At 43.2% G+C, this 25803-nt stretch overlaps 3 protein-coding genes and 1 long non-coding RNA gene across 9 annotated transcripts in view; 2 read left to right on the top strand and 2 right to left on the bottom strand.

Moving 5' to 3' along the window:
* The window catches only part of CFAP206 (cilia and flagella associated protein 206), a 16249-nt gene extending 13841 nt beyond the window's left edge, over positions 1-2408 (top strand). The window contains exon 12 of one of the 2 annotated variants that reach the window (XM_042016120.1): positions 681-2408. In XM_042016120.1, coding sequence (XP_041872054.1) covers positions 681-911 — 231 coding nt within the window. In that variant the 3' untranslated portion in view covers positions 912-2408. The remainder of the gene's footprint in view (positions 1-680) is intronic. The other variant, XM_042016121.1, reaches the window with a different exon arrangement.
* Positions 1-2693, bottom strand: part of LOC121658818 — a 12190-nt gene extending 9497 nt beyond the window's left edge. Inside the window, exon 1 of the long non-coding RNA XR_006014057.1 lies at positions 2420-2693. This is a non-coding gene — a long non-coding RNA (uncharacterized LOC121658818). The remainder of the gene's footprint in view (positions 1-2419) is intronic.
* SLC35A1 (solute carrier family 35 member A1) lies at positions 1384-18882 on the top strand. Its single transcript, XM_042016127.1, has 9 exons — positions 1384-1472; positions 2509-2798; positions 5998-6175; positions 10485-10644; positions 11009-11161; positions 12888-12954; positions 16282-16458; positions 16859-16993; positions 18328-18882. The coding sequence occupies exons 2-9, from the start codon at positions 2543-2545 to the stop codon at positions 18456-18458; spliced, it is 1257 nt and encodes a 418-aa protein (XP_041872061.1). The 5' UTR covers positions 1384-1472; positions 2509-2542; the 3' UTR covers positions 18459-18882.
* A 1405-nt stretch (positions 18883-20287) lies between these two features.
* The window catches only part of RARS2 (arginyl-tRNA synthetase 2, mitochondrial), a 31586-nt gene continuing 26070 nt past the window's right edge, over positions 20288-25803 (bottom strand). For 3 of the 5 annotated variants that reach the window (XM_042016124.1, XM_042016126.1, XM_042016123.1), the window contains 5 exons: positions 25694-25803; positions 24583-24678; positions 22765-22839; positions 21792-21855; positions 20288-20430 (listed from right to left, as the gene is read on the bottom strand). In XM_042016124.1, coding sequence (XP_041872058.1) covers positions 20344-20430; positions 21792-21855; positions 22765-22839; positions 24583-24678; positions 25694-25803 — 432 coding nt within the window. In that variant the 3' untranslated portion in view covers positions 20288-20343. Of the gene's footprint in view, positions 20431-21791; positions 21856-22192; positions 22319-22764; positions 22840-24582; positions 24679-25693 lie in introns of those variants that run through there. The other 2 variants (XR_006014054.1, XM_042016125.1) reach the window with 2 other exon arrangements.

The raw sequence follows: 25803 nt of genomic DNA on the forward strand, positions 1-25803 counted from the left end.
CATGGAGGGGTCTGAATTCCAGCACATGAGACTGTATTTTGTATATTTTGAGAAGAACATTATATTATAATTTACAGTGTTTTACATCGTTGCTGACATAGAAGGCTCAGTCATTTTTTTTGTTTCAAGTGCTGGCTTTAGAATACTAACAGTTTGTGAGAAGTGGTTTTGTTGTTGTATCTACAGCAATTTCTGTGAATAACCAGCTTTAATCATAAATTACCCTAACTTTTACACCTTGTCAAGGAGTTAGTGAGCAACCTGGTGTAAGAAGGCATTTTTTCACTTTTATCTAATACTTTGTGGCACCAACCCCTAAACCTCATCACATTTGGCAGAAACCAGACAAAGACTGGAAGCACTTGCCATGAAAACATTTTTTTCTAACAAAACAAAGGTGAAGCATTTAAAAAAATTTGAAGGACAATGACCAATGAAAAATATGAAATTATAAAGAGACTCACTTAAAATTGTGAGGGCTACCTAAAGTGCTGTTCACACATCCTGTTAGTTCAGGAGTTAAAAATCACAGTCGCAACCAAGTATTGACAGGAGGGTAAGGCAGGCCGTGTTCCAGGTTTGTGAAGCCCATGGATGTAAAATAGACAAACACTCCTAAGTATATACTAGTGCTAAAATGTTCAAAGTTTACCTTAATCTGATTCTTTTTGTGTCTTTAGGCCAATTTGCGCCGCAAGTTAACTCATGCCATGCAGACTGATCTCAGCCACATGAGAAGAGAGAACGTCACCCAAGTGTACTTGCCAAAAGATGTCGGCACCCAGACTAAGCGTGACAACTCAAGCAATGTACCCAAACCCCAGATTTTCCTGAAGGGTCTCCGAGGAGGATCATCTCCCACTACTCATATGGTTGCAGTAGATTTAACAAGACCACTGGATGAAACCTAAGTGAAAATGAGAAACCTGAAGATACATCTTCAATGTGTATATAAAAATCCCTGAATATATTCGAATTTAGACACTAAAGATTTTTCTGTGTCTGTTGATTCCAGGAACAGTTGGTCTGTTTCATTTATCTTATCTGTTGGGGCTGCTGACTGGCATTAAGTGACAGAAGTGATAAGACTGAAGCACAGATTTTAAATAGCAATTTAGAATCAAGATGTTCCCAAGGACTTTCACTTCTAACATTTAAATGCATAGCATTGTGGGATTTTACTGAAGTTTTAATGCAATGGTTGCTTGTTGAAAATCTGTCTTTAAGTGAAAAAACTTAGCCCAGGAGAGTCACTCAAGTGTCACAGCTCCAGCCTTAGAGCAGAACTGTGAAGAAGGTAAAACCAACAAAATGAAACCAGTCTGGCTGCTTGGGCCTGTCCATTTGTGATGGCGTTAACCCAACCCAATGAGTGTAGGCCAAGGCTGGGAGGTTGAGAAGAGGGAATCTGTCTTGGATGGTTCTGGCACCCTTTTAGGTCTCTAGCAATTTCTTGACAAAACAGTGTACAGGTGAGCACACTGCAAACTGTAGGAGCTTGACTTCAGGGGACCTTTTTGAAAGCTCTGTTTTGCTTGTGTTTGAAAAACTAAAGCACAACAGAGAAAAAGTTTCTAGCTTTATGTCATTGTGGCAAATATGTACCAGGTCTGACCAATGCAACTGCGGATAGCATTTCTGTTTGTGAAACCCTGAATCATTTGAGCTTTAGGATGAAACATCTTCTCAAATGGAAGCAGGGGGTACTTTAAAATAGATATTCTTTTCATGACAGTAAAGACTTCCACAAGCTGCTACCTGCACAATGCCCAGGTGCACAACTCTGATTGCATAGGGTGTGCTAAGGTTTCTAAATCTCTTTTTCTTGTGTGCCTTGTAATGCAGTGTGGTTTCCTGGCTCGTTCTTAGACAAGCTTGTGACAATGAAGCTCAAAGATTCAAGCTGCTGAATGATTTTTCTGTGGCATTGTGCAGGATAGCATTCTCTTGTTGTTTAACTGTTTGCAAGACACCTGACTTCACTTTTAGAAGTTATACAATAGGGATTAATCCCCAAAGCATTATTTAAAAAACAAAGGAGCGTGAGGGGAGCACTAGGAAAGAACTTTGCTAAATGGTTTTTGACTAGGTGATTTTCTCTGTTGGGAAAATAAACTAGTAGCAGCCAGATGTGCTGCTCCTCCATGTTTTTAAATCATGAGCAGGCACCAATGATTAGATTTATTAATTAAAATATCAATTCAATTACTAGCTGCAGTTTTATTTTTTTCCCCAGAGAAAAATACCCTGTCACTTCTTTATTAATGAACACTTTTTCTTGCTGTGATCTTTCTATATTATCATCATTTGCTTTGAGGCTTTTATGCTACAGTTCTTACCAACCAACTGGTATTTCAAGAATCCAGAAATACATTTCATTTAAAAGTAAACTGATGATTGAAATTTCATTTTATCCTACTTTGTTCTTTTCCACTGGAGAAGGTACTGCAGTGCTGTAAAATACTGGAGAATACAATTGTAACCTCCATCTCGGTTTTGTCGCGGCAGAAACGTGTCGGTGGCTACGAGCTTACTCCTGGCAATGAGAAATGCGTGTGAGATTTCCTGGATGTTTGCTGCCAGTAAAACAGTTCCGAAAAGCGGCCGGGTGGAGCAGGATGCTCTCCAGGATATCCAGGCAGGACGGAGCTCGACTCGATGGTTCGGCGCGGGCGGCGGGGCGCTCTGGGCGGCCGCGCTGCACTCTATGGTGCGATGGGAGGAGCGGCGGGGCACGGCGGGCGGCTCCGGCCCGGCGGTCCTGGCGCCTTCGGCGAGCACCATGTCGCCTCCGAAAGGTGAGGGCGGCGCCGCGGGGCGCCCGGCGGGTCCCGCGGCTCCTGGTGGGCGGCACGGCCGGAGAACGGGAACAATTCCCACCCGCTTCCCCAAGAGGAAACGCGACCCGCGCGCAGACTCCCCCCCGCCTCCCCCCTACCAGGGGGAGTGGAACTGGCCTCCCCGCTGGGGAGTGTGGCGCCGGGCGCCACCACCGCGGGAGCGAAGGGGGGGAAGGGGCTACGCGGGGCCGCGGGGTCGCGCTGGGGAGGGGCTCTCCCCGCCTGCTTTCCCGCCCTGCCGCTCTCCTCCCGCCGCCCGGGAGCTTCTTCCCGCGATGTGGCACCGCTGCGTCCCCGGCGTGTGGGCGGCGGGTGCTCCCGGTACGGGGCTTACCGGGTCCCCGGGACGCCTCCGCCTTTAGGGTCAGCCACAGCCGCGTCTCTCCTGCTGCCAGTTCCCCTCTGAAGGCGTCTGACCGTGGCGCAGCATCTTTGGGGCTTATTTTTTGGGGCACCTTTGGCGCAGGTGTTCAGTGCATGGGGACATCCCCTGCACCCACCCTGTTTGCGCCGCAGGTGTCCCTGAAAATGCCGGCGCGCCCGGGTGCCTACTGGAGTGTGTTTAGATTGGACATTAGGAGGAATTTCTTCACAGAAAGGATGATTAGTTGCTGGAATGGACTGCCCAGGAAGGTGGTGGAGTCACCATCCCTGGAGGTATTGAAGGAAAGACTGGATGTGGCATTTAGTGGCACGGTCTAGTGGACTTTGTGGTGTTCAGTCATAGGTCAGACTCGATGATACCAGAGGTCTTTTCCAGCCTAATTGATTCCGTGATTCTCTGTGATTCTGTGTACAACGAGGCCAGAGCCCACACGGTCCCGAAGCCAGAAGCTCGGGCAAGCCGGGAGGGTTTAAATCGGCCAGGAAGGCGCCGCCTGCCCCTCTTCCAGCTCCCCCATGGAGGGCCTTGCCCAGGGCTCCCCAGCTCCCGGCAGTGCCTTGGCGGGGCCTGGAAGGGTTAGGGGCAGGAGGCTCCCAGCGGTGTGTGCCAGGTGCGCAGCACCCCGGATAACCTGGCAGGGAGCGAGTTGTGATCCCTATGCCAGGCTTGGCCCGCGGCTGCCTTCCAGGAGCCCTGGCGGGGAGCCCTTAGATGAGCCGTGGAAATGTGTGGGAGGCCCGCACTTGTAGCCCTTAGATGAGCTGTGGAGATGTGTGGGATGCCCGCACTTGTATCCTGAGGCTTTTGGCCTGTCTGGTCCCTTTTTGCCAGAAATCATTTCATCCAAGTGGGATTTACTATGAAAAAACCAAAAGCTTCTTCCAGTTCTTCTTTTCTTTAGGCGAGTATGAGTTCAGATTTACCAGCAAAAGCTACAGATGCCCCAGCTATGTTTTTCTTCTGCTTCCCTCACTGCACTGGTACTAATGCAGACATGTGAGCCAGGCCGGAGAAATGTCCAGGCTGAAAAGAATTACAAATACTTTTTTACATAATGCTGGAACTATCTAGTCTAGATACTAGATTCATTATGTCTTGCTGCATTTGGTTTACCCAAGTTTCCAAACCATTGACAAATTGGGGCGCTTTTTTTTTCCCTTTTTTTTTTAAAAGGGTAGTTAATAGAGGCAAGGATTAAGTTTAGCTTTAGTTTGGTGGTGCATAGACTTAAAATCTTCACGTGTCAAATCGCAGCATTAGTGTAATTTTTGTCAGCACTGAAACATCATTAGAAAATACATTTTTGTAAAACCATATGGGGTTAATTATATTTCCTGGTTGTTATGCCCTTGGATTCCCTCCCCACAATCCAAACTTAATTTAAAAATGGATTACAGCTTGTAAGTCTCTTCTAAGCATTGTTAGTCCAGAAACTAACTGGCTCTGTCTTATGAAAGTGGTTACTGACGTGGGTAAGATTTTTATCTATAAGGAAGTAGCTAATTTAAATTATTGCAGTGGCAGGAGGTATTAACTGTACCTTGCAGAAATGTTACGCAATTGAAGACATCTCTGGCTTGAAAGAAACATGAACCAAAGCATTGGGCGCATTGGATTCAGCAACTCATTCCTATATTAAATAGCAAAGTTTTTACAAAACTACTTATCCTGTATCTTGTTTCCTAATCAGCAGAGGAACACAAACTTCCACCAATTAAAGCACATTTCTTTAGGATATTCGAAACATGACAGTGGCCCTAAAGGTGCTGCTGAATGACCAGTATCCACCAGAGAGATGCCAAACATAACAATCTACCAGTTTGAAAAAGGATTTTGTAGAAGCCACACGTTTGCTAATGTCTCACGTTGGGTTGTGCCTTTATGTAGAGAAATCCCGTTTGGAGTTGTGTGCTGTTTTCTTTGCTGGTTTAGATGTTTGCTTAGCCATTCCCTGACCTGGGAATGCACTGGAGTGGCCTGATAGAATTCTCAGGCCTTAGAGGAGTGCAGATTTATGAAAAACTTCCTTGTGCCAGGAGAGCTTGGACAGGCTAACTCCCAAATTTTGCTGGATAGTAGTTGGTCCAGGTCAAAACTGTTACAAGAATTGCTACTGATGTAGGAGTATAGCAGTGGGGAAGACAGAGGGCATAACGCAGATGATACACAGTCCTTGTGGTGTTTATTTTACTAGGAGAGCCTTAACCTTAGACCTTTATACAGGGAGTTTTTCAAGAAAGCCCTTTGTGTGAAATCCCATCACCATTCAGAGCAAAATCTTCTTCTTTTACTAACTTAGGTGGAAAATAGGGCTGAAGGAAATTCTGCCTTATTTATTAAGATTTGCTAGATTTCTTTGCTGATACTGAACTTTTCTTCTTTCTGCTTTTGCTAGTCCGCCAACGCTCTTTGTGTCAGAATTCAGTGTATTATGTGAAGAGGATCAGCTGCCATTTCAGTGTGAGTGCCTAGTGTCAGCTAAAGAGCAGGAAAGCATAGAAAGACTTTTTGATTTTTATTAGATAAATATTAATGTATAATTCGTTTTTCTAGAGCATCTATTTTCAAACAGTTGGAGTTCCTATACCAGCTTCTTTGAGAAGGCTGTAAAATTTAATGAAAACTTCTTTATGGGAAGTGTTTCCTAACATTGTAATTATTGTCTGCTGACACAGTGGTGTTTGATACAGCCCTCCAGCTGGAGAACACACTGTTTCAGTTTGTAAATTAAAATGGGGGTCACGCTGAGTCGTCTCCTCTGTTTTGTTTCAGAAAATGTCAGCTTACTGTTCAAGCTGTACTGCCTCACGGTGATGACCCTGGTTGCTGCCACATACACGGTGGCACTGCGGTACACCAGGACAGTGGAGACAGAACTCTACTTTTCAACGACAGCTGTGTGCATCGCTGAAGTTATCAAGTTGTTCTTGAGCGTGGGCATCCTGGCTAAGTAAGTGTGGGAGTGCTGATCAGTGTTTTGAAAACCAGTCCTTGCTTCTAACCTCAGGTTCTCAGGTACTGAAGTGCAGGTACATTCGAGAATGTGGCTGGATAATCGTGCTGTGGAAGGGTAATTTTAGAGCGGGTTAGAGTTTGTGAGTCCTCATCAACTGAAACTGCTTTGTATACAGCATGATATTGAGGTGTGTCCTCTCTGCATATTTTCTATTTTTGTATGCTTTGGAATCAGTTCACAGTGTCAGCATGGATTATCCACGATGTTTTGGGTCTTTAAAATGTTGGTGTAGATGAAAGTTGGACTTTAATCATCTGCTGTGAGCCATTATCTGCTGAGTTACATAAAATTCTAGTGTTCCTAATAAATTTTCCCAAACAATGTTGCAGACAGACATTTTGCTGTCTCTAATAATCTGCAAACCAATGCTGAAAGACTGTGATCAAGAAATACTCGTTTCTGTAATCCCAGACTGCTGCTAAGAACTAGAACTTGTCCATGCATGAGCCCTCCCTCAAGTAGGGAGGCTGTCAGTCTGGTGCCTTTTCTGTCAGCTTCCCTGTGCTACATCCTTCCTAGGAAGAATCTTCATATTCCGGACTTTTCCGAAGCCCAGTTCTTGCTGTTGTGGTGTAGAATTTGTTCTTTTAGGGTCTCTGTCTCTCTTTGTGGCTTTTGGTACATCAGAAGGCTGGCTGTTATCTGCCAGAGGATCGTGGAGTCACATGATGTACTTCAGATTTTCATCAGATCTTTTCCTCTTAACATACAAATGGCATTTTATTTGAAGTGAGGCAATATTTGAGTGTGATCAACTGCCTTTTTTTTTAACCTTTCATTAAATGGAATGTGTTAGAGTAGGCAGGTGTGAGCAGTAGGGAATTTCTGTTTTTCTCTTCATGCACCCTGGGCTTCTCACTCTGTCAGCACAAAATGCTGGCAGAAGTGACTCTGTTGACACGTGCTGTGGTTCTCACTGTTGTGACCAGTGAGGATCCCACTGGCTCTCTGGAGACTGTAGCAGCCCATGTTTCCCAGTAGTGAGGGACCTCTGGGTAGCCTCACCTGTGTGTAATTTGTCAAATCTTGTGCACCTGGGACCCAGGCTGTGTATAGTACACCTAGTGCAGTGGGGTAAGCCATCCCTTTTGTTAAGGGTCTGTAATACTGTGTTCATTAAATGTATGAATGGTCTTTTTTACTTGAAATAATTAAAAACTAAATTACTTTTAACTCGGAAAGGAGTCTTAGCATGTTGTTGTTTTTAGAACAGCCCTGCACAGCCAAAAGTCTCTGTAGCTCCTCATCGTCCCTTTATCAGCAGAGGATGTGTAGAATAGAAGTGTAGCCAAGGGGGCAAGCATGGGCTGAGCTTTTCTTAGCTGATGGCAGAAACATATGGATTCTGTTGTCTTGTGTTGGCAGATGTGATGAATAATCTTTCTTCCTTCATTTTGCTTTTCATATCTCTACGGATTTGTGTTTTCATCTCTAATTTATTTTCTAAGCTGGGAGTCCTTGTTTAATTTTCTGTGATCATTATAGTTCCCATCCTTAGAGCATTTCCAGTATTGTTAAATCCCTTTTGAAACAGGATCCAGAGCTGCATGCTGTATTCAGGATGTGATTGTGCCATGACATTAGGCAGAGGACTGAAGGTGCTTTTTCTCTTGGCCTCAGTTCTTTTCCTAAGGATTCTGCTCATTTCTCTGAAGCTGAGCCTTGAGCTGGTGCCGTCCAAGAGCTACTTGCATCTTTTTGTCAGGTGCCCATGACTAGATTAGAGAGGGTTGCTGTATTTAGGGGTTGTCATTTCCTATGGTTCTTTCTCCTTTATTGACACCTGAGCCTTATTTACCAGCTAAAATGGGAAGAATCAGATTCACTGAGCTGTTTGGAGGTTATAATGTCTATTCTGATCTGGTCAGCTGGTGGGGTTTTTCTCTCCATAACTGAGAGCGATATGGGCACCTGCAGGCACCATTCATCAGGCCATGCTCACCTCTCCTTGGTAGGATGTCTGGCATGCTGATGGGTCCAAAAGATGCCAACTTTCTAGTAACCTCCCTTTTCAGATCACTTATGAATATGCTGAACAGCATCAATTCCATGTAGCTTCATTCTATGTCTCCTTTACATCTTCCTTCAGTTTTAAATCCTAACCAATTTGTCTCACCCAAGGCAAGGTGCCTTTGTAGTTCAGTAACCAGTCAGAAGATAGAGTACCATCTCTTTTTACTGTACAGCAGGATACATTTGTGTGGGTACCTTTTCTTTTTGAAAGAGACAGCATTGATAACTGCAGTATGCAGGATACAAGAGTACAACTCCCGCGTTGTTCCAGCTGCAGAATTTGTTTTCTTACACATTATTATATGGTGCCTTCACTGTTTACTCTTAAGGTATCTCCTGGAGGGCACATTGAATGGATAAATGCCAAAGAATTGTCTTTCAAAAGTGAAGCTTACAATAGTTTAAACTGTGCTAAAAATTAAGTCAACTGTACCCTCCATTTCTCATGCTTATTTAAAGTCCTGTTCACCATCTGGTAATAGCATTTGCTACATTCTTAGCTGGTACATAACTACTTAGCAATGGATGAAGAAAAGCAGAGGTGTTTTGCAAACTCTAGTTTTAACTTCAGCTTTGCTAACAAATGCGTGTTTCTGTTGCACAGATGATAATTATTAGTATCTCTCACCTCTTCATACCTAGGAATTGGCTTTGTGAATGGGGTAATGAATTTATGAAAGGAGAAATGGCTTTAAAGTGAAAGAGAATAGCTTTAGGTGAGATATTAGGAATAAATTCTTTATAGGAATTCCTTTATAGGAATAAATTACCCAATTTTCTTGTACATCTTATTTCCCAGTCCTAGACAGTGTAATAAATACATTCAGAAATGGAATAAACAAAAAAAAAATTGCCCATAATATCAATGACTCCTAACATTTTGTACAGTTCTGTATCTAGTGCAAGTTACCATGGTGAGCTGTAGCATGAACTCTTCCCCTTTTCTTGTATTGCAAACTTCACTTTGAGTGCTACTTGTCCATGGATTTTTTTGTCATGGTTGTTGTCTGTGGCCAGACATGTCTGGTTTTTTGTGTGTGCTTTCTGTTATGGAAAAATACAAAAAGAATCCTTTGCAGCTGCCTGTATAAAGACTGCTCTTCCTACGGGGGGAAAAAAAGCCAGGAAAAGGAAGTATATGCTTGGTGCAAGTAGGGAGGAAGGTAAGGAAGGGGAGAAGTTTGAATGGAAGGATCATGAGAGGGTAAAGCCTCTAATTCTTTGTAGAGGAAAAGTTGAAGAACTGGAGTACAGAGTCAGGAGTTGATCAGGAAAGGAAAATATGCTGAAACGAGGTGGTTAAAGCTATTTATTTATACAAGTGTGCAACAGAAGCACAAGGAGAGTTAAATTTAAGAGCAGTACAGTTTGCAAGTTGAAAGGCCTGTGGGAGGGGGCAGGAATTATTTTGGATGTTGGTATTTGTCAGTGCTTAAGCCAGTGAAGATTGGAAAGGGGGGCTGTGGGAGAACTGGGAAGAGGACTGGAGCAGCAGCAACAAGTAAGCAGCAAATGTCAGATTGATGTGCAAGTGATAAGGGAGAGCCAGTAATGCAGAGGTCAGCTGTGAACAGCTGAGTAGCAAACTGCAAAAGGGGGCAGCAGCCAGCAGCAACGCGCTCTTCCCCATTGCCTGCTCTTTCACACGCTGTAATTACTTGAAGGAGAGGTGTGAAATGCAAGGACAGGGACAGGCACAGGGAGCTGCCACACACCTGCCAGACCTCTTCACGTGTGTGCTGGTGCTGGTCCAGCATCTCCCACAGCACAAGTGAGACCGGGAACCCATGGCTGACTGAGGAATGAGAGTTTTTTCTAGGTAAGTAGTGTGCAAGGGTACAGTCCTTTTTTGGCTGTACTGTGAGGCCCAGTTTAAAGGGGATCTGGAAAATCATGAGCATTTGACATCGCACACAAACATTAATACCCAGTAAAAAAAGGGAGACACAAACAACAACCTTCTGTTCCACTGCCTGTATTGACCCACTGCTACACAATAATGCATCTAACTTCCTGATTCTAGAATGTTTCTCTCACCTTCAGGGCTTTCTACTTGTTGAAAATCTCACTTGTTTTTTGCCAGTTAACCTTTTTTTCTTGTATGAGCAGAAAGTACAACTGATTGTGGAGAACAAAATTTCAGGCCTCCCAAAGGATTCATTGATTTGATTTCTGTTGTAAAATACCAGTTTAAGAATGCCCTCAGTTATGCTAATATTTTATTTTGCAGAGAAACTGGAAGTCTGACAAGGTTAATAACATCTTTAAAAGAAAATGTATTTGGAAGTCCTAAAGAATTGCTAAAATTAAGTGTTCCATCTGTGGTGTACGCTCTCCAAAACAATATGGCGTTTGTGGCTCTTAGCAACTTGGATGCTGCAGTCTACCAGGTAATACACGTTTCTGTCAGTAACAGATCTGGAAATATATTTCTCTTTCCTGATTCATGAGGCACATGTATCAGGTATTTGTCTGCTGTGCACGCAGCACTCTCTTCAGCCTCAGTGTTAAAAGCCAAACTGTGCTTTGTTATATTCAGAGCATACACTCTGCTGCAGAGCTCTGGCTTTCTGAGCTAAGCCACTCACTGCTAGAGTCACTTCAAATTCACTTTGTTGTAGTTGGCGATGGATCTGTAGGAAATCAATGAATATAAAAATCTATTGTTCTGTAGTTGAATTTTCTATTTTATTTTCTTGTCTTGGAGGAGTTTCTAAAACCATGTCCTCTACACTACATTCCCATCTTCTTTAGGTGACGTACCAGTTGAAGATCCCTTGTACAGCTTTATGTACAGTCCTGATGCTGAACCGTACCCTTAGTAAGTTGCAGTGGTTCTCTGTCTTCATGCTCTGTGGTGGTGTTACCCTTGTTCAGTGGGAGCCTGCTCAGGCTACAAAAGTACAGGTAAGAGTTAGTATTTTGCCTCTTCAGCTAAAGAATAAACGATCATTGATCACTGGCTTTCACATTTATTGTGTACCAGTTCAGGCAGGCTTATGGTATTGCTCCAGTCTCGCTTGTTGGAAGCGCAACTGATTGCTACAATTAGTATAAATTACTACAGTCATCATAATCAGTCTAATGCACCATCCTAGGAGTGTCTGAGTAATAGATTGTTTCCAGCAGTTGGCCTTGGTAACATCATAATTGTTGGAACAGAGAATTTGGAATCAAAGCACTGGGAGGAATTAGGAGCTAAGCTCCAGCACAGTGTGGGTATGTCATTTAAACACACCCTTCAGAGGTACTGACCTAATCCGGTTCTAGGGATGAACAAGTGTCTTCTGTTTCTTAGGTCATAGCTGCTCCTCAGCTGCATTAGTGGGAAAGGCAGGTCAGGCCTCTGGGAATACTGGCCACAGCCCAGTAGACAGTGCCTCTGAGCACTGCATGAGTACCCACAGAAAATGAAACACCACACAGCTACACCGAGCTGAGCTGAGGGACAGCCCTAGATAAGCAAGTGCATGTTGTACTGCAGTGAAATGCTAATAATTTTGCTCCACTTAATGAACTACTTCTGTGTCCTGATTTTGGCTGGGATAGAATTAATTTTCTTCCTAGTGATGCCATGAAGATTTTTTGCCTTCTCTTTTATACCCCTGTTATACCTTTTTTACAAGTTCTATATTCTTAGTGCTTTTTGCCTACATCCTTGGACTTATTTGTCCAGCTAGGAGACTAAACATTTTAGAAGCTTCATAGGTAGGGGTTAGTGTGCCCCAGACCCCAAGGTCCTCTCCAGAACACATTCTGTAAACTAAGATAGAACCATCCAGGGGAAGGCTCCTTGGGGAGGGGGGCTCATTCAAGCCTCTCACTGGGGAATCTTTGATAGATATGCTAATTAGTAAGACCTATAATGTTATACCAGATCTTTTGGGGGTGTGCACTGTGGTGTGCATTTCGGTGCATTCGACCTGGATGTAGTGCACCTAAGGATCCTTAAAATAAATACCAAGGTAAAATCCCTTTTCCCTTCTACCCATGTTTGACTCTTGATTTTAAGATGAGGAAAAGGCATCACTAGTAGCTGGTTCAGTGCTGTGTTTTGGATTTAGTATGAGAACAATGTTGGTAACATTGGTGTGTTACCACACAACACAGTTGTGGCTCAGTAGTGCTTAACCATGAGTCCAGGTCTTTTCAGTGTCTCCTGCTCTGCCAGTGAGGAGGGGCACAAGAAACCAGGAGGGAACATGGCCAGGACAGCTGACCTGAACTGGCCAAAGGGATATCCCATACTATAGTATGTTACATCCAGTATTGAAAATCAGGGAATTTGGCCAGGAGGGGCTGATTGCTGCTGCAGGATGGGCTGGGCATCTGTCAGCAGGTGGTGAGCAATTGTCTTGGTTTTCTTGGGTTTTATATCTCTCTCTCCTTTTGTCAATAGTAGAATTATTAGTAAATTTTATTTTGATTTAAGTATTAAACTGTTTTTACATCAACCCACAAAGTTTCCCTTTTGTTTTCGATTCTCCTCCCCACTGTGGGGCTTGGGGGGGAATGAGTGAGGAGCTGGGTGGTGCTTAGTTGCCGGCTGGAGTTAAACCGTGGCACTCTGGAACTGATTACTGTGAATTACTGAAGTGTTGTATCTTTTTTAAAGTAACGGCTGATGTTGCAGGTGGAGCAGAATCCATGGCTAGGGTTTGGAGCGATTGCTGTGGCTGTTCTGTGTTCAGGATTTGCAGGTACAGTATTATTTCTGTTCACGGGCTGCATCTAAAGGACTGGAGAACTCACAGTGTTTAAAACTGAACACTCTACATTTGTTAACTGTCTTCCTGTAATAGTTTATTCCCTCTGCCCATAATTATCTTCTACTTCTGGTAATTATGGCAGATTCATAATATGATTACTCCCATTGTCAAGCAAATGATAGGAGCATGTGCCATTGGTTTTACATGATGCAACATAGAAGGCTGGTTTGCAAGTGGAAGTGTCTTTCAAATGCTGTGAATAAGACTGTAGGGAGCAGCATAATGACTCACTGTGTACATTTAATTAATGTACATCAATTTTATAAAGTTTACTTTGCAGTGAATAGCTCCTCTATGGTGATCACATGAAATAGTTGTATTTTTTTAACACAGGGAACTGAGCTCCTCTCTCAGCTCTTGCACCAGCCCGGAAATACACATTGCCATAGTTCTGTAGGTGGAAAATCTAACTGGGATGCAGAGGGAGCATGAGGAAAGCAGAGAGGTAGATTAGTAGCAGGAAGTCTGGATAAACTCAGTGAAGGATTTTTGGTTTTATTTATTTTTGCTTTGTTCTAAAGCCAGTGTCTCTCCTCAGGGTAGTTTTTTCTTTGTCTTCTGGAGAAGGACACCAAAACTTTAGGACAAGTGAACTGGTGCTCAGAAATAAAGAAATGCAAATTACTTCTTAATTTGAAGTTTGGCTCACAGGGGCATTTTCCCCTGGCTGTAAACTGGATTCTTCCTCCCTCCTCTGTAAAAAACCAAGGTACTGTCACCCACCTCTAGTACTGTAAAATCCTGAAAGAATAATCTTATCCTGTGCATAGATGCTCATTACTCATGGAAAAACATTCTGGTGGGCAGAGGAGGAAAGGAGGAGAGTGTCATTCTTATTTGGTGCTGTTTCAGTGAAATGGGCACTTTGGAGCAGAAATACTAAATAAAACTGTATAGAGCTCAGTCAGCTTTTCCTGGAAGGTTATGAATTTCCTCATTTAAATAGATGCTCCCAGGCCACAAGACAAAATACAGCCTTCAGAGTCTCCTGAAACTCCTGCTTTCCCCAGTAATGTGGGTCAACAGCTGTGCTTCCAGAGGTCTGCAAATTCAGAGCACTGACAGGCTGATGCAGACAGCTTGAGACACTTAGGGCTTTCTTCTCCTGCAAAAGGATTGCAGCTTGGGTTTCCTTGCTGACAGCTGAAGCTCTGGGGCAGCTGGGAGGGACAGTGTGTTTCATCCGCAGAGCTCCTTATGCCCTTGGGGCTTTACATGTTGAAAACATAAATCCTATTCAAATTCCCTTCCTCTTCTTCCTTCCCACGCTCACATGAAGCAGTTATTTTGGCATTAGACCTCCAGTTTCTGGACTGACCATGTTTTACAGTGTGTTTTATTATTCAAGCAAAAGAAAAAAAAAGGTTAAGTGTTTTTGTCACTTAGAGATCAAAAATAAGGTTTTTCTTCGAATTGCTGATCCTGTGATAATTCTCAAGTATCTGGGGCCCCAACAATGCTTTTAAAAGTATTGGACAGATAATTTAATGGCAGATCCTTTATGACTTACAACAGTTCTGAAGAGTGAGTTCTCTTATCGGCCCCCATACTTTCCTTCCTCTTGCCTAGTGGATTTGTGAACTGTATATTCACAAATCTAGAAGCATAGTTTTATTGGTTTGCTTACTGTTTTCTCAGTTTATAAAATTTGCAAATATGATTCATACTTGCAAATTTCATGCCAAATTTCTGTTACATTGGTTACACCTGGTTGTGCTCTGTGGGTCTTCTCAGGGGGCAGAAATCTCAAGGTAGTTATTCTGAGTTATTTTAAAGGTTGCAGTCAACTAGTTTGTTGTTGTTTACACTTCAAAAATTTATATTCCTATGAGGTAATATAGTATTTCCTTGTTTTTGTAATTATTTGAACCCCTGAAATAGAAATCTGCTCTGTCATTTATTCACCATAAATACTCACTATACTCTATTAAATTATAAATTGCATTTTTTGTCAATAAAAGAGTAGCAAGACCTTCCTTGAAGCTAACTTGGGGATTTTAGAGGGGGATGTGCCTAGGCCTTCTAACACATGGGTCTTTGTGCCACCTGTGTTGGTTCCATATTATTTTCTCATATGGTATGAAGGATCTTGTGTGATATTAATCACCAATAAACTTCTAGTCAATAGGGCTCTCACCAGAAGGTCATGGAAGTGGCTGGTAAGAGTCCTGCAAACTGCTCTCCCTGTTTTGAAATGTGGAGGAAATTCCAGAACTTGACAGAGTCGTGATGGGTGAGCAGTGGTTAAAAAGGCAGGTGGTGATGGCCTTGCCAAATGTCTGCCTTTTAGTCTGACAAATGCCTCCCAAGTAGGATAATGAAGAAGTATTTGGGGAGTTTCAGTAATGCAGAACATAAAAATAATGCTCTTCAGTATGAGCTTTAGATTAAAATGAATTCCACTTCCTCAAAACCAACCTGTAGTTTCAATTAGCAGAAGGCTTCGATTTTGATTTGCTCTGTAATCCTCTGTGGTTTCAGAACGAGCTGCTCTGCCAAGTGCTCTGTGAGCACAAAGCTCCTGAGGAGTTTTCAGTTTCAGTGCTGAGGTAATAGAGATCCTCCCTTCCTCCCCTACCCCCCAAGAAAAATTGAACTAAAATCAATCAATCTAAAACTAAAATCAACATTAAATTATTTACATGGAGGCTGTGGATTGAAAAAGGGCAAAGATGGGAAAGGGTAAGGATAAAATGGATTGAGGGAAACCTTCCTGTTGAGTCAAAGCAGATCCTCTTGCTAGACTGAGCCCCAGGGCCTGACCAATGGTTTTGGCCTAAAGGTTTTAACTGCACTTAAACTTAACAGCCTAATTTGAACAATTTAACAAAAGATTCTGTAAGACAACAGTAACTCGCTTATAGGCCTAAGTTAGTTACGAATCTGAAGTGTTTGAGAATGTAAGAGAGGACATCCATAGTCCCTTTGCTGTAGCATATGCATGCTCACACAGATGTAAAGGAGTTTGTACAGGGCAAAGAATGCCCCTGGAGTTCAGTGAAGGGCTCACATGGGATGCCTTTTCATCTTCTCAGCGGGCCAGGGGTTGAGCCTGGAGGAGTGGGGGCACCAGCCAAGGATCCATCATTGGCCTTCAGCAGTGGTCTTCCAGGGATAGTGAACTTGAGAGTTTGCTGGCTCTAAGCGGTGTCCCACTCTGAGCAAGGTTGTCTGGTTTTAAAATGCAGTAAACCGTGAATCATTCTTCTCACTGAAATGTTTTTGGTTTTTTGTTTGTTTTGGTTTGGTTTTTTTCAGGAGTTTATTTTGAAAAGGTGTTAAAGAGTTCAGATACTTCCTTGTGGGTGAGGAACATTCAGCTGTACTTATCTGGGATTGTGGTGAATTTATTTGTTGTGTACATGTCAGATGGAGCCCAAGTTCTAGAGAAAGGGTTTTTCTATGGCTACACATACTACGTCTGGTTTGTCATCTGTAAGTATCTTGTGGTTTTAGTCTTTTGGCATTGCTTTTCCTCTTTAACAATGATATAACTGATTGCAGGAAGCTACAAATTCAGTCTAACACTCCTTCTACTGTGTTTTGATGGATTTTATTTAAAAGTATCATTTCCTTGGAAGTTACTCACTTACTCAATTTAAAATTGTGCTGAAACAGCAGCCTAAATAATTGACTAGCAAGTAGATCATCTTTAAGTGAGTCATATCTTATTTACTGGATGCCACATAGACATCCCATTCCACTGAATGATATGTTAAATCACTAATTAGGACAATGTAGCCCAAACCAGGAGCACACTAGTGGAGTAAAATGCATCATTTCAAGAGTAACCAACTGCACCTGTACTAATGGTAACACCTTATCTACTTCCTAGTTCTGGCCAGTGTAGGTGGCATCTACACCTCGGTGGTTGTTAAGTACACAGATAACATCATGAAAGGCTTTTCTGCAGCAGCAGCCATTGTTCTCTCTACTGTGGCATCAGTCATCCTCTTTGGCCTTCAGATAAGTAAGTGCCTTTTTGCCTTTGATTTGATGGCCGTGCATGTTTCCTGCCTGTCCAGCCTGCTATACACAGCCCATACCAAAGCCATCATTTGTGCCCCCTCTCAGTTTTTCTGGTTTTAGCTTCAAGTCTTCTCCAGGACTCCTGTGCACTAATGCATCATTGTCTCTGTTGTGGTGCACAAGGTGCCTGATGACTCTGTGCTTTCAAAGGCATCGGTGGTTTGTTCTTTCAGAAGCATCTACAACATCAAACAGAAAGGTTCTTTTGGTTTAAACAGCTTTATTTTCATGCATCACTTTCTGATGCAGTTTAGTGTGTGATACAGCTGTTTACCTGGAACTGCTGTTGATAGGTTATTATTTCTTGTTTGGTTTAGTACAGCCAGTGCCAAATTAATTCCTCAGCTATTTCTTCAAAGGGCTTTACACATCCCTGTTGAGTTACACCCACTACAGCATTAACTTCTACTTTCCCCATCTGCTGTGGACACCATGTCAGAAAGTCAAAGAGCAGCTGAGGTTTTGACTGACTGATGTGGTGGATATTTTTGAGGGCAAACAGCAGATGGCTCTGGGCTGTTCTGCAGCTACAAAGGATTTTCTCCCCAGTCAAGTCTGCATCTGGTACTGTGCCCAGGACTCTTACTCAGTCCTTCTCTGTTTAGTTGTGGGTAGTTTCCTACCTTAATCCAAAGATGATGTGGCAAAATAGTGGAAAAACTAGCTTTCTGATGTAGTATTAGTGAGACAAAACTTAGAGAAAGTTTGCATAACGAGAAGACAATCAGTGTTTTGCTGCAAAAGAGCATCATAAAGCAAGGGATGAAAAAAACCCCACTTAATTTTAAAAACTTACTTGGGCAGAGTGTTTTACTGACAGTTGACACAAATCAAACCTGGACTAATGAGTTTCCTTACTTGTTAATAGTTTCTTAACCCTGTCTAGACATGGAAAGGCAAAAAAGATGTGTCATCACAGGCTACTTTATTACATTCACTGCTTTTTATTAATTTTATCAATAAGCAGTTAAGTTTATTGTAATGTAAGCCTGTCCAGATGGCACCTGGGACTGCAGGAGATGCTTCACTCTTGCTTTTATGACCACCACCACCACATTCTTGCTGATGAGACTAACGGGAGATGCAGGGATTGTAAACACTCAAGAGTTCGTGACAGAGGATGAAGCTAAATGCTGTGACTTACCAATAGCTTGCTGTCCTGTTTAGTTATGGGTGACTTCAATACTGTCATTCAGATCTCATCATAACTTACACAGCTTGCTGAAGGTTTCTTCTTACATGAATATTTATTTAAGCTATTTTGTCTCCTTTCAGCGGTTACCTTCTCCCTGGGTGCTCTACTGGTGTGTATTTCTATTTACCTCTACGGATTACCTCGACAAGACACCACAAAAATCCAGCCCTCAGAGACTAAGAGCTCAAAAGAGAGACTTGCTCCTGTGTGATGTTGTCCATAAAAAGGGACAGATGGACAAGAGAAAAAACAGACTTTAAAAATGATTTTTTTTTCCAAAATTAGCCTTAAGCTAGTCATGAAATGGTTTAAGTGGGATAGACTAAAAGCAGAAGTTAGTTCTGTTTTACGTGTGGAGTTTCCAGTGGCTGACACTGAGGCTACACTGCAGCTGAGGAGCTGGCTGGGTATTTTATGGAAGGTATTCTTCATTCACATTGACAATGAAGAGTCTGATTTACAAGGAAAACCCAATGAAGGAACTGATCACTCAATTGTATATAATGTATATAACAGAGGGAAATCAGTCCTTTGTGTATTTGATAAACTGTCTTGCTCTTTGAGGGCAGAAATGCCTGAAAGCTTCATAAGAAATTATTAAAAAAAGCAACTACTGCCAGCATTTTCTCTTAAAATACTTGGCAATTGTAGTTTGATTAATGACAGGAACTGTTTCTCTTCTAGGCAATAGGTACAAGATGACACAACTCTACAGGGACTACCCCTGCTTTGAGCATCACCTACCTCAGAGTGATTAGAGGCAGCCCTTGCTGTCTGGGTTAAAAAGTCAGAGAAGACTCTGAAGTTGTGGATTTCCTTCTTCTCTTCAAATGTTTTCTATACCTGCTGTAAGGGGTAGAGGGATCTTCTATGTGTAGTACAGGGGAACATTTGTATTTGTTCCTGTACCTCTGGCTTAATTATGAGTTAGTCAACACAAAGTTTCTGTCTACAAGATTTTTTCTCTCTAAACTTCTCTGTGCATACAGAGTGATGCTTGAAAATGGTTCCTGTGCATGTTAGCCTTTAATTTATTAGTGCCAACTCTGTAATTTCAACCTCCTTCCTCATCTTGTTAGACTTTCTAGAAATTTCAGCTCTACATTGGGGGAAAACTGACCCTGGTGCATTTGGGCAGCTTGTTGACATTCACAGTGGAGTTGTAACATGACCAAGTTCATACTCTTGGATATATTCCTTCAGACATTAATTAAGCAGCTGGGTTTTACTTGAAAGTGGGGCACATTAAACACAGCAGTAACAAACATGCTTAAATTCTCTTCCAATGGGAGAGGATGTTCCCCTCTGCCTTTTACTGACTGTTCTGTGTATCAGAGCAGCCACCACAGTGCTGCTCTTGGGAGTTGAGGCTTCCATGGTGGAGGGTAGTGCCAGGCACCTGCAGGAGCTCGCAGGTGCTGCTCCACCTCTCTCCATCAGTGTGAGGCTCAGGGCTGCCAAGCAGCACCTGCCACATGGGTCAGTGTACACAGTGCTGAGGGAACACTGCGCTTCCTGTTCCACCAGCTGGCCAACAGTCTCTTCTTGCTGGCCATCACGTCAGCGTGACAGAGGAAGGGCTGAGGAACAGGGTGTGGTGTGACAGCTGCCAGTTGGGCTTGGCTGAGGCTTCTGAAGGGGGAATGCAGCACAACACACAGGAAAAGGTCTCTGCATGGTCTGAGTAACTCTGTTAAACAGACAGAGCACCTTGATCCATTGTGGCATTAGGCCTTGGTACACAGTGGCAACCACAGGAATGGAGAACTTTGCTTAGGGCAGCACAGTTAACACCACTTCCTCTACCAAAAGGATGTGATATTTACATGGCAAATACACAGCGAGTATCGTTTATGGGAAGTTCCAGGTAGAAGTGCCACCAAATGCCCGAAGAAAGTGATTGCGACAGCCTTGCCCCCTGCAAATGGCCATGCAGTACCTGCTCTTCTGCAGTTGGTAGGATGGAGAACACAAACTTCCCAGCGCAGATGGAGTTTTCAGCCTGCAGGAGCAGTGACACACAGGAGAGGATTCATATCATTGTGGAAAAAAATCATTTTACTAAGAGATGTGACTTTACATCGCATATGGCCTCGTTACATTTGAGTTACAGGTGTAATGCCAAGAAGTTTCATTCCGTTGGCTAGAACCAAGCGTGCAGCTTGGAAGAGACAGAGCCGTGCCTGGAAAACAAGAAAAAAGTCATTTTAGGGTAGTGCTACAGAATAGGGTGTGGTTCCTGGAACAGCAGTTTGAAGCAGAGGTGAGAAGACCGTGTGCAGCCTGTCCCTGTGCAGTCTCAGCCCCTACCAAGATTCAGATCTACACATAACCTGAGCACTAGGGAACACACCAATGCTGCCAGAATTCACACCAGCTGCTGGCAGCCCATTATTGCACTGTCAACAGAGGGACACTTTGTCAAACAAAGGAAGCTGGAGAGGAATGTCCAGCCCAGCCCTTGTGGCAGAGCAAGCAGAGATGCCTGAATAAGAGTGCAATGACTAAAAACTGAAAATCTTTCATGCACCACGGGCTAGTACAGCCTGAGGATACTGCTGGAATCCCTCCCCTCGCTGTGCCTGGGTGACAAGCTGTCAAACAACTATGGGCTGCTTTGAAAATTTCACTCTCCCTTGTCAATGTCTTGGCTGTTGTACAGCTGGCTGTTGGGAAGGGCTCTATCAAACTTGATCCAAAAATCATAGTTCTTGAAAGCTGTCACATTGCAAGATATTTAGAAATATTTTTATTTACAGGATAAGGTACTGAAACTTTCCTTTAAATCTGATGTAGTCCATCTCCAAAGGCACAGATGCCTACAGTATCTAAGCTCAAACACAGACTGCAGCTCCACCATTTCCACTGAATGCTTTTCCCCTACAGCACAACTCAAGACTTAAATGTGACTTCCTACCAAAATCAAATAGGTAATTCCTTTTGAAATAGATGAAAGAAAACAAGAGAGGCAGTGTAATTAATATATCATTTACTGAGTCATTAGGGGGTCAAACATTGCCTGGGAGATCAGTAAAAAGAATTTGCATTTATAAGGAATGGCACGTTAACAGTTGTCAGCCTATGTGCTTTAGCTAGAGAGGCAATACCGACAACTTGGGATATGTAGGTGGCAAGAGGGAGGAGACAGATTCAGTTCTCTCCTAATTCTCTATCTTCCCACATAACCACTAAAGGAAACCATCAAAAGTCAACCACCAATTAAATGCTCAAATGTTTACTCTTAAAATATTTAGAAGGAAAGGTGATGAGAAGGTGTTTGACTGGGTCTGGAGCAGCTGTCCTTAAGGAACGTTGTGTTTTGGGAGGATCAAGCAGAGCAGCCCTTTCCAGGAGGCACAACTGTGAACAGCAATCCCTGCATTCCCTAAGCAGTGCCGGCCTCGGGAGAGCCTGACTGTCGGCTCCTCCACCTGTGGGTGCGTATTCCCCCCAGTGGTGACACAGCTGGGCTGGCAAAGCCCTGATGGATCCTTCCACGGGGCTGCCTTGCCAGGCTCCAGCCCCCAACCCCGCGGTGCCGTACCTGTGCCACGTCAGGCGTGCTGCCTTTCACGGGAAGGGTTTTGTGTGCCACGGCTGCCAGGTGGCTGAAAGGGAAAACACGGGAGAACAGTGAGAAGGAGCAAGTCACTTGACAAATGCAGCGCTGTGGGCTACAGAAAGCAGCAGAACTGGAAGAGCCACCCACAACTGCAGCATGCCAGAGGCTGATTTCCAACAGCTTCTTCACCTGGCTGAAGGAGGGCATGGTTTTCTGTAGCCTGCATGGTGTTGATGGCACGCCCTGACAACTTAATTCTCCTGAAATAACCCCAAAATAATCTCCCTGCTAAACACATACCCTCCCACTCCCTGCCCTCCATCCCCCCAAAAAACCCACAAAACAATCTCAGGACTGCTCTGGGAAGATCCTTGACAACCTACCCTATCATTCCAAGATGCATGATTCTTTGTACAGTTTTCCTTAACTTGTTAAAGCCTTCCCCATACACAGGCTCTACAGCTTCCTCCACCAAGCCTACTCCAGCATTTCATGGTGCTGTCCAATCCCTATGGGAATCAGATACACAGTAGAACTTACACTAATAACAAGCTTTGTTCATGGGCTGAGATAGTGGTTAAAAGCAGTTTGGATAAAATTTCCTAGCTGAAATGTTGATATTGAGAGGATGTTATCAGCTCAAATCTGCTCCTTAAGACATCATTAGTCCACCATGATTTTGGGTTCAGATACTGTGTTTCAGCCAAGTGATTATTTTTTCTTAAAAGCTGTTAAGCTTCTGAGGAGGGTCCTGGCTCCAGCCTTGATCTCTACTGTTTATTACATTATTTGCTATCCTACTTTATATATTTCCTGCTTCATGGAAACTGTCCCACACATTTGTATCTTCCTACTATTTTTACTCTTCAAAGCAGTGCAGATATGAGGGCTGCAGAGCCAACTCAGGAAGACCTGTCCTCACTGGAGACACCACCAGTATCAGCAAACACCTTACCTCAGTGTGAGGAGGTAGCTGACAATGTGCTTGGGTTGCAGATCCTGAGAAGATCTATACAGGACCTCGTCATACCTGTGAAGGAAGAAAAGGATTGTTTGGTGCTGAAGTGGTACAAGGTGTACTCAGATAGAAGGCTCGTCAGACTTGCTTAAGTCAGAACAAGCACACAACCACAGCTGTAGAATTAGCACAACTAATCTTCTGAAGCAGACCTAAGCCATGTCATTAGCACACAACTGATTATTCCTTCCTTGTTCACTTGTTACTGAAGGAGATTGCTTCTGCTCCTCATCATGCAAACACCTCGGAGAGGCAGGCTATAGCAAAGAGAACATGAGAGCTATATTTGCTCCTGGAACATTATGTCTGGTTTTACATCTCAACACTAATTGTAAGTTTCTAGGAGCAAAAAATGTGTTAAATAACCAAGGAAATCAAAATAGTCCGTTAGAGAGCATTGCCTTTAGTAAATGCAGCTTAGAATTTTAAGTAGATAAAAAGAATATTGCAACATTAGAAAAAGACAAATCCTGGAATACAGAATCACACAGAATGGGTCAAGTTGGATGGGACCACAGTGGGTGGTCCAACCTCCCTGGTCAAGCAGGGTCATCCTACATCACTTACACAATACAGTTAACTTTGTAAGACAGTATTAAACAGGGTAGTGCAAGCAGAGGCAGGAGATCTATGTTTTTTCTTCATGTGTTTTGCTGTCCTTTTTCACAGCCTGCAAGAAGGTACCAACACCTCTGGGGCTGAAGAGATTTCAAATTCAAAGTGGGGAGTGGACTTCTTGATCTCTGCTCAGCTCCCAGGCCCATCACTGCCAGCATGCCCAAGCTGACCTGCCATGGAACCTTCCTCTCTTAAAGACAAGCTGCAGAACTGGGGAGTGCACCCTGATAACGAGGGCTCTGCAGTCATGTAAGAGTATAAAAAAAATCCCAAGAAACAACTCACATGTTTTCTGTGAAATACAATGGCACTGGATAAATAAGACACTACTGGTTTTACTGAGAGCTGTCTGGTCCTGCTGTTGCACAAGAGAGCAGGCAGCAAACCATGGACTGCAGGCAGACCTCTGGAGGCAATTACAGTTAATGGTAGGGCTCTGCAGCCAACATGTGCAGGTCAAAGGAGCCACCTGGTGCCCTGGCATGACTTTTGGAAGTCCTAGTTTTAAACAGATGGCCTCAGGAAGGTCTTAGTATGGTCAAAAGAGTTAACTTGCTGGCACTGCACAGTGTGCAATGCAGTACATAGGAATTCTGAAAGCTTTGGTCACCTCCAACTCCCATCACAGGCTGCACAACATGGACAACTCCCTTGTCTCCATAGTTTAATTATACACCTATGAAATAATGAAAACAGAAACTGCTACACTTTAGGACTGAATTAATGAAGAACATTACTGCTATTAACAGGTACCAATTGTGCATGTTCAGTAGCTCTGAAGAATCCATTTACCTCACCTCCTCTCTCTTTTCTCACATGACAAAAACAGAACATGAGGGACCAAGCAAATCTGCAGCTAATATTTATACAGAGCTTAGCACACTTTTGTGAAGACAAGAAATAATTAGGAGGCTCATGTACACAGAGTACATTCCGAATACTGCTTTTTCCATCATATGGCTTCTAAAGCCACAAACACTTCAAATGTTGCGATCCATGTGGCACAAAAGGCAAGTCATTGCCCCAAACAGCCATTTTTTCTGATGATCATGCAGCCTGTGCCTTCTCAATAGGTCAGTGGCATATCCAGATATTTATTTTAAGGGAACTGGTATTTAGAAAGAACACTAGACAAACCTGAGAAGATGCTGAAGAACAGAGATGGCATCTGGCTCTTGCAAGCACGCCACATTAACGTCAGTTAGCTCTGCATTCCCATGCATCTGTTCTAAACTAAAATGTAAGAATGGAAAACAAATGCTGGATGTAAACCACCTCTTAACAATGCTGAACAAAAAAAACCAGTAATCTGTGTTTTTAAGAGAACAGGGTAGGCTCTGCTCAAGCTGAATAGAACACTGAGACAGACTAGCTGACTGCAACCTAAGATAAAAAACAAAAAGATTTGTGCTGGCCATTCAGTTAGCAACACGGTTAGAGACATGCATGGACAACAGGTCCAGAAGCTAAAAGGACTAGGGAGGTAGTCAATCCCCCACTAATGGTACCCTGGCACCACCAATACCTACATGATAAGGGAGTACAAGAGGAACAGACCAGAGAAAGGGATCAGGCTTGCATGTTCTCCCCGAACACCATGTCCTGCTACCATTGCCTCAGAACATCAGGCTGCTACACACCTTTGGCCTGACCCAGGAAGGAATCTTACATGAAAACACATATTGAGGTCCGCTCTGGCAGTTCAGTAAAATTGATTAAACTGTTCAAACTGGACTCTTCTGAAACTCTTTTAAAAAAATAATTAAACATGTCAGGTGTTTGACCTAAGCCAACAGGAAGAGATCTCCTTTTAATCTTGGTTACCAACAGTGGGAAATAACAATGTTAAAAATAATCCACTAGTTACTGTGCTAGCCAAAACATCCAAGTTCTGTGATGTGGTGTATTTTACAAGTTTTGTAAAATACATTTTGGCTTTTACATCAGTTTCCTTAGCTCTAGGCTACCATTCCTCATCACTGACACCAGCCACAAAGAGGCTGTTCCTAGAACTGAGAAAGTACATGAACAGTTAGCTCAGTTCCGTGGAAACGAGGTAGAAAATTAATTTTAATTGGCCTGCTCTTCTGGGAAGTCTCAATGATTTCCATCTTAAACTCACACCTCTGCTGAAAAAGTGAGCATGTGTCATATTTAAGGAGTTAGCACTACTACTACTTAGCAAAGCAGTAAGTTAATAAGGTTAAAATTCATGTCAAACTGTACTGTGCAGAAATGCTCCTCTTACCTATGGAGTCTGGCATGGGTGTACTGCAAGAACACACCTGTATCTCCCCGACTTTGGAGAGCTCGATCCCAGCTAAACTGGTAATCAGATGACAGAAGGCCCCGGAAGTC

The sequence above is a fragment of the Corvus kubaryi genome, unplaced genomic scaffold (genome assembly GCF_017639235.1).
Source record: "Corvus kubaryi isolate FWS band 111438036 unplaced genomic scaffold, C.kubaryi_AGA036_p1.0 split3-73, whole genome shotgun sequence".
In the NCBI taxonomy this organism is placed as follows: domain Eukaryota; kingdom Metazoa; phylum Chordata; class Aves; order Passeriformes; family Corvidae; genus Corvus; species Corvus kubaryi.